This window comes from Myotis lucifugus, unplaced genomic scaffold (assembly GCF_000147115.1).
Source record: "Myotis lucifugus unplaced genomic scaffold, Myoluc2.0 scaffold_2, whole genome shotgun sequence".
NCBI classification, from domain to species: Eukaryota; Metazoa; Chordata; class Mammalia; order Chiroptera; family Vespertilionidae; genus Myotis; species Myotis lucifugus.
Genome location: NW_005871050.1, coordinates 8,897,209 through 8,912,802, shown reverse-complemented (window position 1 = coordinate 8,912,802; position 15,594 = coordinate 8,897,209). Strand labels below are relative to the sequence as shown.

At 49.5% G+C, this 15,594-nt stretch overlaps 1 protein-coding gene across 3 annotated transcripts in view; it reads right to left on the bottom strand.

Moving 5' to 3' along the window:
* Positions 1–399: 399 nt before the first annotated feature.
* The window catches only part of ELF4 (E74 like ETS transcription factor 4), a 46,044-nt gene continuing 30,849 nt past the window's right edge, over positions 400–15,594 (bottom strand). For all 3 annotated transcript variants that reach the window (XM_006082113.3, XM_023758042.1, XM_006082115.3), the window contains 7 exons: positions 11,672–11,843; positions 10,959–11,051; positions 8,572–8,763; positions 7,653–7,736; positions 7,375–7,567; positions 6,186–6,551; positions 400–5,101 (listed from right to left, as the gene is read on the bottom strand). In XM_006082113.3, coding sequence (XP_006082175.1) covers positions 4,300–5,101; positions 6,186–6,551; positions 7,375–7,567; positions 7,653–7,736; positions 8,572–8,763; positions 10,959–11,051; positions 11,672–11,843 — 1,902 coding nt within the window. In that variant the 3' untranslated portion in view covers positions 400–4,299. The remainder of the gene's footprint in view (positions 5,102–6,185; positions 6,552–7,374; positions 7,568–7,652; positions 7,737–8,571; positions 8,764–10,958; positions 11,052–11,671; positions 11,844–15,594) is intronic.

Genomic DNA, 15,594 nt, shown 5'->3' with positions numbered 1-15,594 from the left:
AGCTGGAGGCAGTGGCATCTTTAAAAATATGTAATGGGGTCAGTAAAGACCTATGTTCGTGAGAATAACTTCTTGTCCTGCCCCTCCCACTGGGCCTGACCTTTCTGTCACTCAGTCCCACTCCGGAATGAGGAAATGGTCATGAGGCTGTCCCAGGAAGGGGCAGCAGCTAAGGGCAGGAGTTCAGAGTTGTCCGCAACACCTGGTGACAGCAAGGCACAGCTGGAAGCAGCCTTGTGCTCCTTGTGGCCACAGACCCAGGCAAAGGAAGCAGCTGCCTGCAGTGTTATATGAGAAGTAAAAAAGCTGTGGTAGCCCCCAATATGGGTTGTCCTCCTCCCCTCTTGCCTGCCACAGCATAGGGCCACAGTCCCCATGATTATATACAGGACTCATTCATTCTTTCAATAAACATTTATTGAGCACCTACTGTGTGCCAGGCACTGTGCTAGGCGCTGGGGATACATCAGTGACTAACACACAGTCCCTGTCCTTGAGGAGCTCACAGTCTATTGGAGGGGAAACAAACATATAACTAAGGACCTACATGTGCTAAGTGCTACAGTAAGAGGTATATACAAAGTGCTGTGGGAGCCCAAAGGGGGGAGTAATACATCAGTTGCTGGGGGCGAGGAGCGAGTCTCTTGACTCCATTAAACCATCACAAAGGCAGGGATGTTGTTGCCACACGACGCTGGTTAAAAGAAACCTGTCTTCTGGTTCTCCTCTAGCCTTCTCCCATAACTATATCAGCACAGGTTAGTTTATCATATTAGCTAATTTAACACTTTGAGTTAGGAAAGAAACTGACAGGGAAGTTTCTTTAGGGGTAGAGGACATTCAAAGTAGTAACAAGTCTTGGGTGTGGAGGCTGGGGGTGGGGAGGCCATGAGGGCACTGAACCAGGGAGTGCGGGCCCTGGGCAGTGGAGCACCTGGGGTGAGTGCCTGTGCAAAAGGGAGGTCAGCATCACCTACCTCAAAGTTTGGTCCCCATCACTCACCAGCTCAATCAGTAACCGTTCGCTGATGCTCACTAAATGCTTCTTATGTAGTGTGCCCTGCTCTGTGGGCGCTACAGCCGTCCGCCCCTCAGAAAGTAACACACTAAATGGGGTGACTAAATAAGTCCAGGTCGTTGAAGATTTAAGTAACAGTTTGTGATTATAACAAAGGAGATGTCACAGGCTGTTTGTGATCAGTTGCCAAAAGAGTGGCAATTGCTACAAGTTTCAAAACAAGAACTGTGGAAGGCAGCTTCCAGGAACTGAGTTTCCAAGGATGGATAGTATTCGGTTGGTACTAGCGGGATGGGAGGAGCATTCTGGTTAAGTAGAACCAGGTAAAGCAAGAACACAGAAGTGGGAAACTTGAACACAGAAGTGGGAAACTTAAACTTGTTCAAAGGCCAGCGAGTGTATTGGTTTGGCAGGAGCAATACACTGGGGGTGGGGGGAAGCAATGTGAAAAATGACTGGGGAAGTCAGATGGGACCCGATGGTGAAGGACCTTGATGAAAGGTCAAGGACTTGGGACCTTGTCTGAAGACAGGGCTGATGCTATGCTCAAAATACTTTTGGAGCTACTGCCCTGAGTCTTAATGTGCCCCCCTCACCCCCCTCCAGGACCCCCAGACTGCCTCATGAGTCAGCAAATAAAAGGGTTAATGCCCAGCTGCCTAGAATGGATAAGAGGTTATCCTGAGTCTCACCCTGTAGGCAGTGAGGAGCCCCTGAAAGCTTTCTAGCAGATCAGAACTGGTGCCCTGGCAGATTGGAGGGGACAAGGCAGGTCACAGTGGGGCTCTGGATGTGTCTAGGGAGGGAGGGGATTAAGCTCTGGGTAGTCTGAGGCTCTGGGAATGTGGAAGAAAGGTCCGAGACATGGTAAATGGCACTGGACTTCAGGAGATGGGGGAAGGGACAGGGTCAAGTGAAGGCAGCCTTCAGATGGCTCTGAAATGTCTAATTTAGAAAGTCAGAAAAATGGTGGCACCATGAACAGAAATAGGCAAGTCATGACAGCTTTTTTTTTTTTCTTGGAAAGGTTTTGTGTGCATATGTGGGAACGTTCAAATTGACTTTTGGGAGCGGGGCTGCCTTTGAGGACCTGGCAGGCATCTAGGTGGAAATGTCCAACAGACCCCTGGGCATGCGAGTCTGGAGCTGGGGAGAAACGTGGGGGCTGTGGCTCTAGATGTTGGACTCATCCCCAAAATGCTGATCCAGAGCCAAGAGGATGGATGAGACCCTTGGGGACACCCACACTGAAAGTGGTAGATCTGGAGCCAGCACTGCACAGAGAATGGGCGACAGAGGGCACAGTTGAGCCCGGCTAGTGCGGGAGGTGATGGGAAGTAGTGTGACATGTTGTGAGGGTTCACAGGGGCCAAGAAATGTGAACGCATTTGATGTCACCATGAAGATATCAGTGACCTTCAGATGATGAGTTCTATGGAGTTGGTGAGTGAGACAGGGCCACCCCAACCCATGCAGCGTCTTTATGCAAAAAAATAGAAAGAAAAAAAGGAAACTTTCTCAAAATGCTTTACTTTCCACCATCAGGAAATTGTCATAATAAACTGATTTATTTTTTTTAAAAGGCACTTTAATGCCAAGTGCTGGAGACGTGTAATAAATACACCTGCACAACCGTATATACTTTCCCCACCCCACGGGGGAAAACAAGAAGAAAGAGGGCGATAGTGGGCTTGGCAGTGACCGGAAGGAAAGCGAGAAGAGCAACCTGGGGAGGTAGTTAGATCAAGTGGATGGTTTTGCACCAAGGACATAGCAAAGGTCCTGAGGCACTGATTCACATTAACCAAATTCACCAGATAACAATTGTTTCCAAGGCTGACGTATCTTAGCTTTGCCCCCCACACTTGGCAGGAGAGAGGCAGGCTAATTCCAAGAAGGGAGGGGGAGGAGATCCAGGCCCTAGGCGGAGGAGTTGGCTTTAAGAGAGAATCAGTTGCCCCTTAGAAAGAGGAAAGAGGGAAGCAAGAAGCATGTAGAGACAGAAGTGCCATGGGGGCTCACATCTGCTGGCTCCTGTCTCCTTGAGGAAGAAGGAATCAGGATCAGGAGTGAAAGTTGGAGAAGAGGGGCGACAGTCCACATGAACGTCTGCTGTAGCCACAGTGGGGGCGGGTGGGTTGGCAAACTTACGAGGTGAGTAGAAGACTGGCTGCATGGCAGGCACATATGAGCAGTGATGGAGGCAGATCCATTCGACATTGCTAACACAACTATCCCCACCATGCCTGACAGCAGGAAAATATCGGGAGCGACATTAATCAAGAGGGAACCCAGAATTTGGGGTGTAGGCCAGGCGCAAAGCCTGGTTTTACAGCCCCAGCCCTCGGTGCAAACATTTAATTAATTCAGCTCTGCCTGGGTACTCGGCTGGGTCTAACTCTGGAGGGGTGCTCTGCCCCTATCTAACCCTTCAACACAGCGGTCAAGGTTCCAAGCATGCTGGCAAGTGACTGGTGGGCCATGAGGCCAAGTCCAGGGAGAAGCCCTCAGTCTAGACTGGGGGGCTGCTCCCCAGGGCTGAGTTTCCTCTCTTTATGCTTTTATCCCACGTGGCCTTCTCCTGTCCCTTAGAACTGCATTTGCTCCAACGCATACACGAATGGGAGCTCTTCTACCCTGACCTGCTCCAGCTCTGTGACATCTCTCCAGATTTGGGGGATCCAACCTGCACCCCCATAGTCTCAGAACAAATGAGTCTTGCTTTGTACAAAGGGGACTAGGGAATGTTTTTCCTTAAAACAAATCCTCATCTCTGCGGCTGATGTGTGCGTGGAGACACATGTTCCTAAAGACCTCACGGCTGCACCGTTGTCTTCTCCAAAGAAACGAAGAAACAGTCTCATGAGTACACACGAATACATACCGAGATATTCACATATGGGGTAGTCACTTCCCCGCTGAGGGAACATGGACGGTGAATTACAGCCAGGCAAACATGGATCTTCCCATGAAGCCCCTGCACCCACCCTGGCCACCAACTTCTCAGGAGGTTTATCCCTTCATCACTGCACCAGCCCATTTCCCTGGCAAGAGCATATCCCCTAGTGCTCTTGAGGGCCATGGTCTGATGCCAGGAATGCTCAAACTGGGCATGGCTTGGCCATGTGACCTCAGGCAGAGGTGAGGGATGGGGGAGTCTGGTATATTGACATTCCACCAAAATGTAAGGGCAGGCGAGCTACTTGTCAGTCTGCTAGAGGCAGTCCATATGAAAATGCTGCTCAGCTTTGCCTGGTGGGTCACTTCCCCAACCCCTCTGTTTATATGTTGTGGGGCTCCATTTTAATGAGCGAAGTGGGATTGAATGGGAAGGGGGCTGGGGTTGGGGATCTAGTCAGTAGGGTCCCAGATGTGGTCACACTAGGTTCAGCCATAAACAGGGACCCTGAGCTTGAGGAGAGCTCAAGTTCAGCCACCGGGGTCAGCCCAACAGTGGGGCGGCTGGGAGGAGAGAAAGTCTGGTTTCCCAGAAGGCTCAGATTGTGGGAGCCCCTTGAAACCACGTGGGTTGGAAGTGGCTGAAGGTGAGCCTGATCCCTCAGAAGCTCCCTCAGGGTCTCTTCAGGAACCAGCAGCCCCTCCATGGGGGCCCCAGTCACCATGCCCTGCACATATGAGTTGGGTCTCAGTGACCCATCCTTGGCCCCAGGGGCTGCTGTGGCACTGGAAGTCCTGATGAAGGCAGCAATGACAGTCCCCGGGGGCTGAGAGCTGGGCCCTGCTACTCCAGCCCCTGCGACAGAGGCTGCTGTGGGATTGGTCGAACGGTTGGCCCCAGCCAGAAGTTGGGGGAGGCCACTGAGAATCAGTGGAGTCCCCGGTGCTGCCACCTGGTTCTCTTGGAAGCTGGCATTCAGGGGGAAGGAGGCCTGCAAAGTGAAGGTGTCCTTGAAGGTCGAAGCAGGTGGAACACTCTGGAGAACGAGCTGGGTTGAAGTAGTAGTACTGACAGGAGGGCCATTGGTGAGCACTGTAGTCAGGGGGATTGTCTGCAGGGTCAAGGCCGAGGCTGACCCCACAGGGGCCACTCCTAGGTGGATGTTGCCAGGCACTGAAGAAGCACTGAGAAGAAACAGAAAACAGATTTGGTTAAGGCAAGAGGCACCTCCCAACTGGCTAGAAAGGAGGGCACAGGAGGAAAGGAGTCGAAGGTGTTTTGTTTTTCAGTTAACATTGAATGAGTGCTTAGTCAGGGACACTCAAAATGATTGACATTCGCTATTTCCCTCTATCTTCAAAATAGCCCATGGGCTGCCTGGCCGACGTGGCTCAGTGGATGAGTGTTGATCTATGAACCAGGAAGTCAGGGTTTGATTCCCAGTCAGGGCACATGTCCGGGTTGCGGGCTCGATCCTCGGGATCCTGCAGGAGGCAGCCGATCAATGATTCTCTCTCATCATCGAGGTTACTCTCTCTTCCTCTCCTTCCTTTCTGAAATCAATAAAACAAACAAACAAAACAAAATAGCCCACGAGTTGAATAAGTTTAATAATCTGATCTTACAGTTTGAGGAAACTGGGGCACAGAGATGTTATGTCATGTGCCCTAGGTCACACAGCTAGTAGGAGGCACTCACATCTAGGCTTTCTGACTCCAGAGCCCATGTTCCTCGCTGCTCCATTCTACCACCTTCTCTCCTTACAAGCGCATCTCAGTGACTCATGCCAGCAGAGTGAGAGCTACATACACACAACTCAGACAAAGCCCAACCTTTCCAGGAAAAATTGGAAGCACTTCGCATGGACAAGAGGTATCAAGAGCTTTGCATGTGGGCCTGGAGGGCCTGAGGAAAGCAGACAGGTATTCCTGTAACATTCTCTGTTGCCCCTTTTTTGGAGTGGGGGAGGCTTAGGGAGAGAGGCCCAGATGTGGAGGCCCCTGCTGTCTGTTTGGGGAGCCCTCTGGGATAGCAGGAATAGCCCTAGCTGGCAACACAAGTCCCCCAGGTCAAGAGCTGACTTTGCCATCACTTCGGTGTGTGACCTCAGGCTTTTCCTTTCTTGATCAAGTGCCCTACTGGCTTCTCAAGGGTCCTGCGAGGATCCCATGAGGCTGGACATGCAGCAGAGCTTTGCAAGAAGTTGAAAACTGCTCCCCACAACTCAAGGAACTATGGGAAGACTCATGACAACTTGAGTGCCCTTACCTCACAGCTTTGGTGAGTTTGGCCTGGCCCTCTGGTGGAGAGACCAGCACGGTGGAGGTAGTGGGAATCTCCTCATCTGGAGACAGGCCCAATTCCAGACTTGCAGATGACTGCAGACCGACATGCTGAACCTTTGGCTTCTCCCAGGGAGGGCTGCTCTTGCCCTGGGGAGCGGCTCTGGATGAGACCCTGGAGCTGGCTCGCCGGGTAGTGCTGGTGGAGGTGGAGGCCTTTGGGGATGCCTCTGCCACTTCGCTTTTCTCCTCCTCATCTTCAATCACCACTAAATCCTTGGGCATCTCTTTAAACTGGTACACCAGCCTCTGCCCTTCCACTTTGGCAAGGATGCCCCTTTGGTAGTAGTATCTGGGGAAAAGGGTTGAGGAGTTAGTCGGGGCATACCACCCTTCGGGCAGGGCAAGCATGAGGAGGAGCCTGGCCAGGAGGCAGATGGGAGCTCAAGGACAAGGGTAGTGGGAAGGCCAACGCTTGGACTTGGAAGACTTTTATGAAATTTCTGAGATCTCCTGAGGACTCAAAGGGTCCATAAAAAGGGGTTTCAAATGCCAACCCCCACCCTACATTAGAGCAGAGGACAGGGGGTGAGTGAAGAACGACAGAGGATGGATGGATAATGGGGGGGTTCAGCACTCTTCCAGTGTGACACACCAGCTGTGGGTAACTCTGGCCCGTCTCCCTAGCTCTCTGGCTTGAAGAATGTGAAGGAAGACCTTCTTGCCCTAGCTGGTTTGGCTCAGTGGATAGAGCATCAGCCTGTGAACTGAAGGGTTCTGGGTTTGATTCTGGTCAAGGGCACATGCCCAGGTTATGGGCTTGGTTTCCAGTAGCAGGCATGCAGGAGGCAGCCAATCAATGATTCTCTCTCATCATTGATGTTTCTTATCTCTCTCTCCCTCTCCATTTCTCTCTGAAATCAATAAAAAAAATTTTTTTAAAAAAAGGAAGACCTTCTTGGGGATGGGAGGCCATAAAATGTCCTCCTATCAAGAAAGAAAAGGCTAGGACAGAGCTGCAAGAGGAAGGGAATTGTTCCTTCCAGAGAGGGCCTGGGGAATGGCTTAGGGCAAGCAGATGGGAAGGTTAGGAGACCCTATAGCAGGAGGGCTTCCTTGCACATAAGGAAGAGTGTGGTGACTCCTCCAGGGCAGGGGCCCCCAGCAGCTCCTACCTTAGAGCCCTCCCCATTGTCTCATAGTTCATGTCAGGCTTGTTCTTCTGCTTCCCCCAGAGCTTTGACACAGCTTTGGAGTCCACCAGCTTGAAGATGCCCTTCTCTCGCTGGGTCCACTTGATGTACTTGGGGCAGGTGTTCCTGTCTTGCAGAAGTGCCAGGAGGAACTCCCACAAATAGATGGTGTTGCCTGAAGAGGACCAGGTGGTGAGAGGTGGCCCAGGCAGGCACCCTGGCTCCCTTCCCATCCCAGCTCCCCTGACTACCAGCCATACCTTTGCCATCCTTAGATTTCTTCCGAATGGGGATGCTGGGGTCAGTGACAGGTGAGGTACTGCGGTTGCCCTTTGTCTTCCGGACTGAGGAGAAGGGGAGAGCAGGGTGAGGCTGAGACCACGGCAAGTGCTGCAGGCCGGGCTCCCAAGCGGGAGGGCCTAGAGCTTATCAAGTTGGGTGTGACAAGGCAGACAAGGGAGAGCCCAGGATTGTTCTCCTTGGCCACAGCTCCCAGGTATGTGCACCTGCCCTCATTTTCAGGCCCCAGAACAGCAGTACGATGTGGGGCAATGAGTCACTTTTAGATCAGAATCCACCTAGGCTAATTTTTGGAATGAAAAGGCAGCCTAAAGGTGTGACTGTTGTGCAGGTGAGTGCGACACTGGGGTTTTGGTTGCCATGATGACAAGGCAGTCTCAACCAGCTATCACCCGAGTAAATCAATAACACAGGGCTTGGGAAAGCCCAAAGTCCTCTCCCATATATGGTCTCGGCTCCATGAGCTCTCAGAAGGAAGATAAGAACACAAAGCACACAGCAGAGGCCCCCAGGGGGCCAGGGACTGGCCATGGGGGCCAGGCCTGGTGTTTGAACACCCAGCCTAGGATTTTATCCATTGGGATCATCGGCACTTCTGGAAGAGTTTACACCTATGCCGGGCAGACAGGAATGGGCTGGGGAATGTCAGGCTATGGGTGGACCAAGCAATAAGGCCAGGTTTTACTTTATGTAAGGGAGGCCTTTTCATCCACCACTGCCATACCAGAGAGCTGTCTTCTTAATGTGTCTGTGGGCCTCCACCCATTCAACCCTATGTTTTCCCTGACTGCCCCTCTCCTACCACCCGCTCCTTGAAGACACACACACACACACACACACACACACACACACACACACACACATTTCTTTCTCTCTTACTTCTCTTCTTTGGTTTTCCAGTCTTCTTGGAACTTTCCTCTTTGGAGACCTGCTCCTCCAGAGAATTCCCCTCCTGGTCACCAGTGTCACCAGCACTGTTCAGGGCATTGGGCTCAGAGACAGGAAACAGGTAGTTGGGCAGAGTGGTGGCTGGAGCGGGGTCTGAGTCCGGAAGCAGTTCGGAGGTGCTGACTATAAAAGAAAGGCCAGTGCAGGGTAGGAGCATGCTCTCCCAGCGCTCCAGAGAATGATGGGCTCCCGGGGAAAGAGCAGAGGTGCTGTTCCCCTGAGCCCCAAACACAGGAGACACCTGAAAACACCTCATGTGTCTCGCACCATGAGGAGAGCAAACTTCTGTAGAGCTGCGGGCATGAACCGGCCCCAACGATGGCTGCCACATTTCGAGCCCACTGCTGTTGGGAAGTTCCAGGTGACACCCAGGATAAAGGGCCACCCTGATTTAGTCATTCACTTATTTTTACAACTGGAGGGGGCCTTAGACACCCGTTAGCCCAATTCTTCTGCTTTCCTGATGAGGAAACTGAGACCCAGACACGGCAGGGCATGTGCCCAAGATCACACAGTAAGAATTTGCCTGGTACATGTGGCCACTCTGTAACTATCTGTTGAATCCTGAATGAATATTAGTGACAGAGTCAGGATTAGAAATGCTGGGACTCTTAACTTGCAGCTTCAGGGCTTTCTTTCCTGCGCTGTCTCCCAGAGCCCCCTTGGGAAGGGGCAGTTACTAGGTCCAGGAGTCCTCCTGTGAAGTCAGGGCAAATGCCTGAGGGATTCCTGGAGGAAAAGCCTGCCTTGGGGGCCTTCTGGGGAGGGATGGCCAACCTCCAAGATCAGGAAAGGGACGAGAAGGTACCGAACCCTGTACATTATAAAATAAGCCACACCCTGTGTAGTCCTCCTGGGAGCCCAGCAAGAGAGAGGGGGCCCTGAAAAGTGACCGTGGCCAATAGTACTCAACCTTAAAAAGGAAGTAGATTCTGACACGTGCTACAACATGGGCAGGCCTTGAGGACATTCTGCTCAGTGAAATAAGCCAGTCTTGCCTGGCTGGCGTGGTTTAGTGGTTGAGCGTTGACCTATGAACCAGGAGGTCACGGTTCAATTCTTGGTCAGGGCACATGCCCAGGTTGCAGGCTTGATCCCTGGTAGAAGTCGTGCAGGAGGCAACCGATCAATGGTTCTCTCTCATCACTGATGTTCTATCTCTCTCTCCCTCTCCCTTCCTCTGAAGTCAATAAAAATATATATTTTTTAAAAAAGAAGTAAGCCAGTCTCTTAAAGACAAATACTGTAAGATTCCACTTATCTGAAGTACCTAGACTAGTCAAATTCATAGACAGAAAGTAGAATGGTAGTTGCTAGGGGCTGGGGGGAGGAGGAGGGGGAGTTGTTTAATGGGTAGAAAGTTTCCGGTTTTCAAGATGAAGAGTTCTGGAGATGGATGGTGATGATGGCTGCATAACAATACAAATGAACATAATACCAGTGAGCGGTACACTGAAAAATGGTTAAGGTCATCAATTTTATGTGTATTTTATCCCAATTTAAAAATTGGGGAAGCCCTAGCTCGTTTGGCTCAGTGTATAGAGTGTTGGCCCTTGGACTGAAGGGTCCCTGGTTCAATTCTGGTCAAGGGCACGTACCTCAGTTGCAGGCTCGATCCCTGGCCTCGGTTGGGGTGTGTACAGGAAGCAACCAATTCATGTGTCTCTCTCACATCGATGTTTCTCCCTCTCTCCCTCTCTCTCTCTCTCTCTCTCTCTCTCTGTCTCTCCCCCTCCCTTTCACTCTCTAAAAATCAATGGAAAAATATCCTCGGGTAAAAAAAAAAAAAGAAAAGAAAAATATCCTCTGGTGAGGATCAACAACAACAAAAAACAATGGGGGGAAAAGTCACCCTGGCCACCTTTCCTTCTCCGTGGTGCCCTCCAGCCCCTCCCATTCCAGTCACAGCTCAAGAATAAGTTTATGTGTATGTTGGTGGGGGTGGGTACATATGCCGGAATGCACATGTGTCTGAGAATCCAACACATGGACATGATCTTTTTTATTTATTTATTTTCTGTTCTGAATATATTTTTCCATTGATTTTTAGGGAGAGTGGAAGAGAGGGAAAGACAGAGAGAAACATCAATGTGGCAGAAACACATCAATTGGTTGCCTCCTGCATGTGCCCTGACCAGGGCCCAGCCCATGGAGGAGCCTACAACCGAGGTACATGCCCTTGACTAGAATTGAACCCAGGTCCCTTCGGTCTGCAGGTCGAGGTGCTACCCACTGAGCCAAACCGGCGAGGGCTAGACATGATCTTTTTCAATACCATTTGTGTTGCCTTGAGTAAAGACACCGAGGTTCATACTTACAGATCTGCTTCTCATCCAGGATGTTGTTAGGAGACTCAACATTGAGCAAGACTTCAGTGGTTGACATGGTTTGTGAGGTTGCTTCATTTTCATCTGGTTTCAGGTTTCATGGTAAGGGGGGAGAAAAAAAGTTCTCTTAGGGTACAAGATCAGGGGTACAGCCATAACCAGGGCAGCCCAGAGAACAGTGCAAAGGAGCCACCTCCCAGCCTCGTCCTCCACCTTCTCTCTACACCCACCCCAGCTATCTCCACTCCTCATTGTCCTCCATCTCAAAAGATCATGAATCCACTTGGCCAGCATGGCTCAGTGGTTGAGCATCAACCTATGAACCAGGAGGTCACGGTTCGATTCCTGGTCAGGGCACATGCCTGGGTTGCAGACTCGATCCCCAGTTGGGGGTGTGCAGAAGGCAGCCAATCAATGGTTCTCTCTCATCATGGATGTTTCTATCTCTCTCTCTCTCCCTCTCCCTTCCTCTCTGAAATCAATAAAAATGTTAAAAAAAAAGATCATGAATCCATTTAGATGACTTCCTCCTCTATGAAGTTGTACTACCTTTTGTTTGTCCTAACTGCTCCATCTAATTTCCAACTGTTGGGGGCCTTGCCTTTGCTGTATGTGTCACTATAAGCCATTGTGTGTGGGCTACTGTTCCCTGAAGACAAACCCCTTTGTCCTCCACAAATTCCCTGCCCAGGAAGGGGACAGACCTGCCAGCATGAAACTGCCCTCCAGGATCTGATCCTGTGTCATGCACAATGTCCTGTCCGTTATGATGCCGTTGTGACCATCTTCTAGCTCCAGTCCTGAATACAGATGCAGTAACTCGGGGTAGGGTACCTGCTCCACGATCACAGCGGGGAATACTGAGGGGTCTTCCAGCTGTGGAGAAGAGAGGATCTGGTTCATGACCCACCCACCTCTTCCAGGAAGCCCGCCTACCAGAATCTGGCTCTTCTTGCAATTTCGAATTCTTAGAACCCTCAAGAGCTGTCCTTTGTTAAGATGACGACGGTCTGACATCACTGGATGATGAATTTTTAATTAATAGTGATGGGCTAGGTCTGTACCACCTGCATTCAAGGGCAGACAGCTTTCGTTGGCTGTAGTTATGGGTTAATCCATGGCCAGGATCAGGAAAGGATTAGTCAATGGCAAGGGCAAGGGGCTCGATCTGTAGTCAGGTGAAGGACTCAGCCTACAGTCAGCGCTGAGTACCCAGGGTTAGGGGCTCAGATTGTGGACATCTTAGGGCTCAGTCTATGGCAACGAAGACAAAAGAACAGAGGCATTAGAGAGTAAGAAAGGTAAGGGCTCAGTTACTGCCTGGATTGGGGAGAGTGTCCCAATTTCCAGTTTGATTCAATGGGTGCATGGGGACACTGTTCATGTTAAGGGGGGACCAGGAAGAGGGGGAGGAACGGATTTTTGGAGAAATATAAGGAGGGTGGTGTCTGAATATGGTTAGTTTGAGGTACCCTAGAGATATTTAAAATGGAGATATCTCTCAGGGGAGTAAAAAAAAAATGTGTCCAAGAACTCAACAGGGGGGTCGCTAAATCCCTTGGAATGGAAAAAATGATCAGGATGAGAATTTGACCCCTGGAGGACATAGTTGTTCTAAAACCAAACAAAGGCTAAATAAAAAAGGAGTGTGATCGAAACTGTTTGGTGTTTTGTTGTTTTTGTTTTTGTTTTTTTTTTAAATTATGTTTGGAAGGAAATATACCAGAATGTTCATAATGATTATATTTAAGTTGTGGGACTTTGGATGATTTCCCCCCATTCTTTATAGTTTTCTGTATTTTTTAAATTTTCTTTCATGGGACTATTAATTCTTTCTTCATAGAAGAAGAATGAGAATACTCGGTTCTGTGCTTGAAGGTTCCAGAAGAACAAAAGTTAATAACATGCTTTTGGGTTTGGCTACTGGGCAGTCACCCAGGCTAATCCAGTTTCAGGGGGTGCTAGAGTCCCAAGGCACATTACAATGGATCTCAGAGAGGATAGAGTGAGGCAGACAGTGGGTGTAGTGATTAAGGCCATAAAGTTAAGAGCTGTCTGTCCAATATGGTAGTCACTAGCCACAAGCGACTATTTAAATGTAAATGCAATTTTTTCAAGATAAAGATAAGTTATTCAGTTGTGTTGGCCATAGTTCAAGTGCTCCATAGCCACATGTGACTAGTGGCCCCATACTGGATAACACAAATGTAGCATACTTCTAGCATCTCAGAATATTCTATTGGATTGTCCTGGTCTAGAGCCAGACTGCCTGGGTATGAAACCAAGCTCTACTAACTAGCAGGGTCACCTTGGGCAAGTTACCTAGTTTTTCTGTGCATTGTTTTCCTCATTTATAAAATTTGGATGATTATATTATTGACCCCTTAGGGTTATTTAAACAAATCAATATGCATAAAGCACTTAGAACAAGGCATGGCATAGAGTAGGTTCTCATTGTTTTATATATCAGGAGCTTCTAGGAGACTGGTAACATTTTATTTCTCAACCTGAGTGGTGAGTTCATGGGTGTTTATTTTATAGTTATTCTTTAAATAGATATACACATATGTATGTGATTTATGCACTTTTTTGTATTCATGATACAAAAAATTTTTTTGCAATAAAAATTGTTTCCTGCCCGGCCAGTGTGCTCAGTGGTTGAGCGTTGACCTATGAACAGGGAGATCATGGTTCGATTCCCAGTCAGGCACATGCCTGGGTTGCAAGCTCCGTCCCTGGTGTGGGGTGTGCAGGAGGCAGCCGATCAATGATTTTCTCTCAACAAAACTATATTTTAAAAAATTGTTTCCTAAAATGAGTGAGAAAAAGGAGGTGAGAAAGTAAACACAGAGGTTGAAGCCTATGCTGGGGAGAAGAAAGGCACAAAGAAAGTGGTATTTTGAAGGAGGTGGGTGGAAGAGAGGCTTGTGAAGTTTTCTTTTAGGATTGGGGAGGCCTGATTATGTTCTAAGTTGAGAAGGAAGGTCTGGGAGGTCTGAAATATATCAGAGAAAGACAGGAGTTGATCAATGGTTTGAGGTCTTGAGGGAAGCAGGAGAGAGGAGAGTAAGTACAGGGCCAGGATTACCCTTGGAAGGGACAGGGACACTTTTGGTTTTGCTCAGTAGATAGAGTGTTGGCCTGCGGACTGAAGGGTCCCAAGTTTGATTCCAGTCAAGGGAACATGCCCAGGTTGTGGGCTCAATCCCCAGTGGGGGGGGGGGGCATGTAGGAGGCAGTAGATCAATGATTCCCATCATTGATGTGTCTATCTTTCTCTCCCTCTCCCTTTCTCTCTGAAATCAATAAAAATAAATATTAAAAAAAAGAACAGTGGCCCTGGCTGGTTTAGCTCAGTGGATAGAACATCAGCCTGCAGACTGAAAGGTCCCAGGTTCGATTCCAGTCAAGGGCATGTACCTTGGTTGTGGGCACATCCCCAGTAGGAGGTGTGCAGGAAGCAGCTGACCGATGTATCTCTCTCATCGATGTTTCTAATTCTCTGTCCCTCTCTCTTCCTCTCTGTGGAAAAATCAATAAAATATATTTTTAAAAAAGAACAGTGAAGTTGTCAACAAAATGGAGGATGGAAGGAAACTGTTGGCTTCCTTGGCTTTGAGCTTCTCTGTGGGCTGGAGGAGAGGCTGTCTGCTGAGGGTACAGGGGCGTGTGTGGGGCTAGAAGGTATGGGGTTGGGAGTGTCTATGAACAGCCTCTATGAAGAACAGAAACAGCTGCTGAGCAGACTAGAAACAAGTAAAAAAATGACTTGTAGCATTGAGAATCCAGGTAAGGTTAGAGTTTCTTGCTTTCTCCTCTAGGCACTTCAGGGGTGTTCAATAAAACTGAGCAACTTGGGTAAGGCCCGGCTGGACAGAAAGTTTAATATGCTCAAAGCCCACTAGGGGGCAGCCTTTTGTAGTGTGCTAGAGATTGCACAAAGTTTTCCATCTTCACAAGGATTTAGGATAGAGGGCATCAGAATTAGGCTGAGGTGCCCTTAGAGGTGATCCAGGTGGATCTCCCCTTGGTGAAGATGGAGAGATGGTAGCCAGATACAGTAGGGGACAGGCCTTGCATAGGTGACACTGTGGCCAAACTAGGATCAGAACCCAGGACTCCTGGCTCCTACTCTTCCATTCCTTCCACTGTAGCTGGCTGCCAGTTTGTAAAAAGAGGGGAGTGGATGGTGGCGAGTGTGCCAGGACCCTATCTGAGGGGTACAGCTAAGTGCCCAGAAAACGTTTTAGCCCCACCGCAGGGCAAGGTACAGAGTGGTGGGGACTCGGGTGACAGAAGTCTGTCCTATTTTTCAACTTCCTGCAACCAGAAGACTCCATTTCCAGTGTATCCTGAATTTCAAATCGAGGCTGAAAAGATGGTTATGGAAGGGTCCATCAACCAGGCTAGAGACGTGAGCCTGATGCCAGGGGTTGGACTCTGCCCTGCGGTTCCAGCTGGCAGTGCTCACTCCTGCTATGTGGTTGTCCCAGCAACTTTGTCACTGTGACTCTGGGGTGATGGGAAGTGGCTGAAAAAGCATAGGCAGGTCAGTGCACAACTGTGCATTCAGCCCACGTCGCTGACTAGCCAACAGCTCAGCTGGTGTACTTAGCAGCTGCTTGGC